Raw genomic sequence first — 5,758 nt, forward strand, 5'->3', positions numbered from 1 at the left:
AAGGCATGCTCATAAGGAAATTTAGAAAAATTATCAGCTTGAAAGTTTTCATCAATTCTGCTATTCCAAGCTCTTGGTGCTTGTTTCAAGCCGTAAAGAACTTTCTTCAACTTCAACACCTTTGATTCTTCTCCTTTCTTGATATAACCAAGAGGTTGATATACATAGACCTCCTCTTCAAGAACATCATTCAAAAATGCTGACTTCACATCAAGTTGATAGATAGGCCATATGTTTTGAGCTGCTAAGGCAGTAATCAGCCTTATAGTTTCAAGACGAGCTACTGGAGAGAATACCTCATCATAGTCAATTCCAGCTTTCTGCTTGTAGCCTTTGACAAGTAACCTCGCTTTGTGTCTCTCAACTTCTCTTTTTGCATTATTCTTCTCTTTGAACACCCATTTGACTTCAAATGCTTTCTTCCCTTCTAGAAGTGTTGCAAGCTCCCAGGTATCATTCTTCTCGATAGCCTTGATCTCTTCATCCATGGCTGAACGTCACTTTGGATCTTGAACCGCCTCTTCAAAGTCTAAAGGCTCACAACCAGCAAATAAGCAAAATAATGTTAAATCATATTGATTTTCACCTCATACAACTCCCTCTAATTCCTAAATTCTTGAGGTTGTGGACTCGATGATGATGAAGATGATGTTGAAGAAGTCATCAACTGGGGTGATTGGGGTGTGGTTGGTGATGATGTTGTCTGTGATGATAGAGTGGATGTCGATGGAGTATGTGTTGGAGCATCTTTCCTGATCTCAGTTTCTTCATTAATGAAAGTAATCGGGCTGCTATAAATTTCTCTCTTGCTTCAGTCCCATGATTTCTCTTCATCGAATTAAACATCTCGGCTAATAATGAACTTCTTACTACACGGGTCATACATCTTGTAACCCTTAATTCTTTGAATCATAGCCGATGAATAAATATGGAATACTCCTCTCATCGAGCTTATTCCTCTTCTCTCTGGAACATGAGTATACCCGATACTGTTTAACTGAAGTGGCTCACATTTGGTTTGTAATCAGTCCAGACTTCTTGTGGAGTAATTTTTTGGAGAATCTGAGTTGGACATCGGTAGATGATATAGATAATGCAAGAAACAGCTTCAGTCCAAAAGGTTTTAGGCACTTTCTTACTACTCAACATGCTTCTTACCAAGTTCAAAATAGTGCGATTCTTCCTCTTAGCAATGTCGTTTTGTTGTGGAGTGTAAGGAGCAGTCAGAAAATGTCGAACTCCATGTTCTTCACAATATGTTTCAAACTCCTTTGAAGTGAATTCTCCACCTCGATCTATCTGATAGCTTTAAGATAAAAGTTACTCTCTTTTTCAATATTAGCTTTGAACTTCTTAAACATAGAAAACACTTTGGATTTGTTCTTCAAGAAGTAAACTCAAGTCTTTCGAGAAAAAACATCGGTGAAGTAAGAAAATATCTATTCTCACCGGTTGAGGTCAGAGTGATTAGCCCACACATATCAGTATGTACAAGTTGCAGTGGTTTCGACGCATGAAATGAAGCCTCCTTTGGAAAAGTAGCTTGATGATACTTCCCTGCTAGACATCCTTCACAGAGTTACTCAAGATGATCAATTATTGGCAACCCTTTCATCATGCTTCTATCGGCTAATGTCTTCAGACTGTCAAAATTGAGATGCCCAAATCTTAAGTACCATACCCAAGCAAGATCGTTGGTACAAGATTTCAAACATTTCACACCTATACCTTGAAGGCTTAGCATGAACATTTGATTCTTTGACATATGTACTTTTGCAATCAATCTACATTTTTGATCTTGAAGAAAAAGACTATGATCTTTTGTGTAAAAATCATAGCCATTTTCTAAGAGTTGTCTCAAACTCAATATATGGCTTTTCAAATTAGGCACATAATAAACATCAGTGATAAACTTTTCTTCTCCATTATTTAGGTGAATAAGAATTTTGTCTCGGTCTTTCACTGGAATCTTTGAGAAATCTCCAAAAGTGACCTTGCCATTCACAAATTCGTCCATATCGACAAACATACTTCTCTTGCCACACATATGGTTGCTGGCACCAGTAACCAGATACCAAAGATCCTCCTTATCACAATCTCCTCCGAATGCTAATAGAAGAATATTATCATCATCTCATTTTTCAACATAATTCATCTTCTCTTCAACTTGATAACAATCAAAAGAATAATGACCATACTTCTTGCATTTAAAACATTGAACTTGTGTTTATCATCGGTCTCCATTAGAACTACCACATCCACGATCTCTAAAAGATCTTTTATTTTGATCTCTTTCTTCAAAGTTGTTGTGACTTCCTCTGCCATAGAAACCACATCCTCGACCTCGAAATCTTCCACGACCATGACCGTCGTTACTTCCTTCTTTTGAATCTTCTCGGCCAACCTTCAAAGAAAGCTTAGTTTGAAGAGCCTTCTCCTCTGGCTCATTTCTCTTGCTAAATCTTTTCAAGTGGGCATTTAACGAACCCAAGAGTTCATCAATTATCATCTTCTCCAAGTATTTTGACTCCTCGATGGCACAAACAATATAGTCAAATTTCTGAGGAAGTGATCGGAGAATTTTCTCCACCACACGAACATCTTCGATCTTCTCACCATTTCTCCGAAGTTGATTCACTACAGCCAAGACTCTAGTGAAATAGTCAGAAACTAGTTCATTTTTCCCCATCTCTAAATCTTTGAACTCCTTTCGAAGTGTTTGGAGTTGTACCTTCTTCACCTTCTCTACTCCCTTATTTTGAAGTATCTCCTAAGCTTGTTTTGAGGTCGTCGCATTTGAGAATTTCTCAAATACCGATTCATCGATTCCTTGGTAAATAAAGTAGAGGGCTCTACTATCTTTCTTAGTGGACTCTCTAAGCGAGTCTCTTTGTGCTGCTGATAGCGCATGTTCATCTTTAGGCTTTTCAAAGCCTTTCACCACAACATCCATGTTTGCGTCAAAAGTTGATTTCTTCATTGCAGAACTCATTACAACTTCAGTCATTTACAACAAGTTCAAAAGGTAAAATTAGTCTTTTTATAAGATTTTCTTACACAATGAGAATAAAAAAAGGTTACAACTCTTTTCAAACACACGCAGAGGATATTTATCACCTACTGCTTGCGTGTGATCTTTGCATGTGTCGGGGTTTATCGCTGGACCACCGCGGACCAGATCCGGTTAATCGGAACGAATGCTCAATGTTCTTGTTTCCTAAAAGAAACAATAATAGAAGTAAATAATCTCAACAAAGTAAGATTACTACTCTTCTCGAGATCAAAACAAAGTCTGATCTCAAGGAACGATGGAAACGGGCTTCAGATCTCTCGAACTCTTCCATTTTATGCTGAAAAACTCGCCAAGATCTCGCTAGCCTCTCTGAAATTCATGGGTTCACTCTCCAATTCAACAGCACCTTGCCTTCAATTTTTGATCCCCCGTGTATAGAGGCCCTAGGCTTGTATTTATAGACTTCGGATGCAGCATTTTCGAATAAGAATTGATGATTTGATCTTATCCTTAGCTAATAACTGCTTAACCACATTTAGGGATAGCCTTAAGGCAGTTGGGAAGGCTCTAGAATGAAAGAATCCCAAGAAAACTATCGAAAACGCGTTTCAGGAACTCTCCAGGTGCGAGTCAGTTCAAGGTGACCCGCACGGTATTTTAGCTTTAATTCTCTCAGCCGGCCTCGAAATGAGGTGATTCAAGATGCGTTAGAACTTTGACAAAGAGACCTACAACTTTTATATTTTTAGATTTTTTAGATTTGAATCTCATCATGGTAGAAATTTTAATTCTTTGTGCGAGTCACTTCAAGGTGACCTGCATGTGTGCGAGTCACCTCAAGGTGACCCGCACGGTACTTTGACTTTAATTCTCTCATCCGACCTTAGAATAAGGTAATTTAAGATGCGTTAGAAAGCTGACAAAGAGAGCTAGAACGTTTTTCTTTTGAGATTTTTCGGATTCGAATTTCATCATGGTCAAAATTTCACTTCTTCGTGCGAGTCACCTCGAAGTGACCTGATTGTATTTGCTTCGTCGTTCCACACGTTTTGATGTTTCACGTGCATTCCTTCGCTTCTTTTTATAGCATTGGATGATCCTTTTTGACTTAGATGATGATGTTTATCATCTTCACTTTATCTTGAACTACATGCGGGAACCCATAGGTAATTTTTAACACCTACAGATACCCCCTCCAAAGTATTTCAGCCTTATTCTTTTATAGAGGAGGCTGGAATACTTTGGATATGATACGCCCGACCTTTAATTCATTATCTTCCTTAGCTTTCAATCTATTTAGTTTTTTTCCATTGAATAGATGAAATTCTTCCGGTGCTGCGTTTATCATCTGATCATTGTCGAAATCTTGAATTGAGACTGGCGTGAAGATTTTTGAATTAGCTCGTGTCATTGAATCAACGTTGAACTGATCATATTCATTAGGAATTCATATCTGAATCATGATTGAACTCTCGGGAATTATTCTTTGACCTGGAATTTTTCTGAACCTTATTCCAACGAATCTATCGTTGCGTTAATCGGCATTAACCTTTATTATAACGCGTTGTCTGGTGTTAACACAGTTTATACTCATACGTTTATTAGAGTTTACACAGTTTAAGCTCGACCTTCGTTGCAACGTGTAGCAGGCCCAAGGATAGAGGTTGCAGGACCAACCATTGATGCTGGTTCATCTGCAAGTACAAATCTTACCCTTATGTACCGCTAGTTATTTACTTAACCATAGGAGAGTTTTGGATGTAGGACCAACTATTGGAGCTAATACGGCTACCATATGTAGGACCAACTATTGGAGCTGATACGGCTACCATTGCGAATGCTTTAAAGGTTCCTTATGGAGGCTTCGACTAGAATTGATGTTGTCTCGGGTGCTTAAGTCACAAGACCAACTGATGAAGCTGGTGCGTTAGTGACTATCGTACTTATAAAATTTTTGGCAAGCCCTCAACCATCAACGGATTTGATAAGCCTTTACGTACTACCGTTTGAGTCGGGCTAGCATACGGATTGTCTAATTCCGTTCCCATGTAACGTTGTGCTAAAAGAGTTAACTCTCTTAGACTTAGTGTTATGATATTGAATACATAGACTTCATCATTGTTACGGGAATAGGCTATCCGGTAACACGTGTTGGGCGTAGACTTAAACAATCCTTTGATCTCGGGTTATCCTTAAGAATATTATGTGTAATATTCTCTAGGAACTTCCCGTTAGAAATAAAGGAAGCAGTTTATCCTCATATACCCGTTGGAGGTTAGAAAAATAGTTTATACTCGTATACCCGTTAGAGTATTACGGAGAAGCAGTTTAATCTCATATACCTGTTGGAGAATGTCGTTCTCATTTGGCTTATTTTTCTGTCATGATACCGGCATTAACCAAGGCTTGAATGCTATTTTTCAAAGTAATACAAGCTTTGGTGGGGTGATGAACCCTCTTGTGATATGCACAGTACTTCGGATCCAAAGTCTTATTTGCTTTCTCCTGATTTGTAATCAATGATAGCTTGATTTTGTTCTTGACAAGGAGGTACTTGAAGATGGCTGGAACTTCATCATCTTTGAAAGAATACTCCTCCTAGAACCTCAGACCAAGAGTCCTTTGTTGCCTCCAAGGTTGTTATTGTGACATTTCATGAATGACAACAGCAGTTGCAAATGCCTTAGCGATCGGTTGACCTCTCTCGAGCTTCTTTCTTTTGAGGAAGCGCTCGACCTATTCACC

General features: G+C 38.6%; 1 protein-coding gene across 1 annotated transcript; it reads right to left on the minus strand.

Moving 5' to 3' along the window:
• On the minus strand, positions 1,580-2,689 carry LOC109839362. Its single transcript, XM_020407791.1, has 2 exons — positions 2,254-2,689; positions 1,580-2,109 (listed from the first exon to the last, which is right to left on the minus strand). The coding sequence occupies exons 1-2, from the start codon at positions 2,687-2,689 to the stop codon at positions 1,580-1,582; spliced, it is 966 nt and encodes a 321-aa protein (XP_020263380.1).

The sequence above is a fragment of the Asparagus officinalis genome, chromosome 1, assembly GCF_001876935.1.
Source record: "Asparagus officinalis chromosome 1, Aspof.V1, whole genome shotgun sequence".
Lineage (NCBI taxonomy): Eukaryota > Viridiplantae > Streptophyta > Magnoliopsida > Asparagales > Asparagaceae > Asparagus > Asparagus officinalis.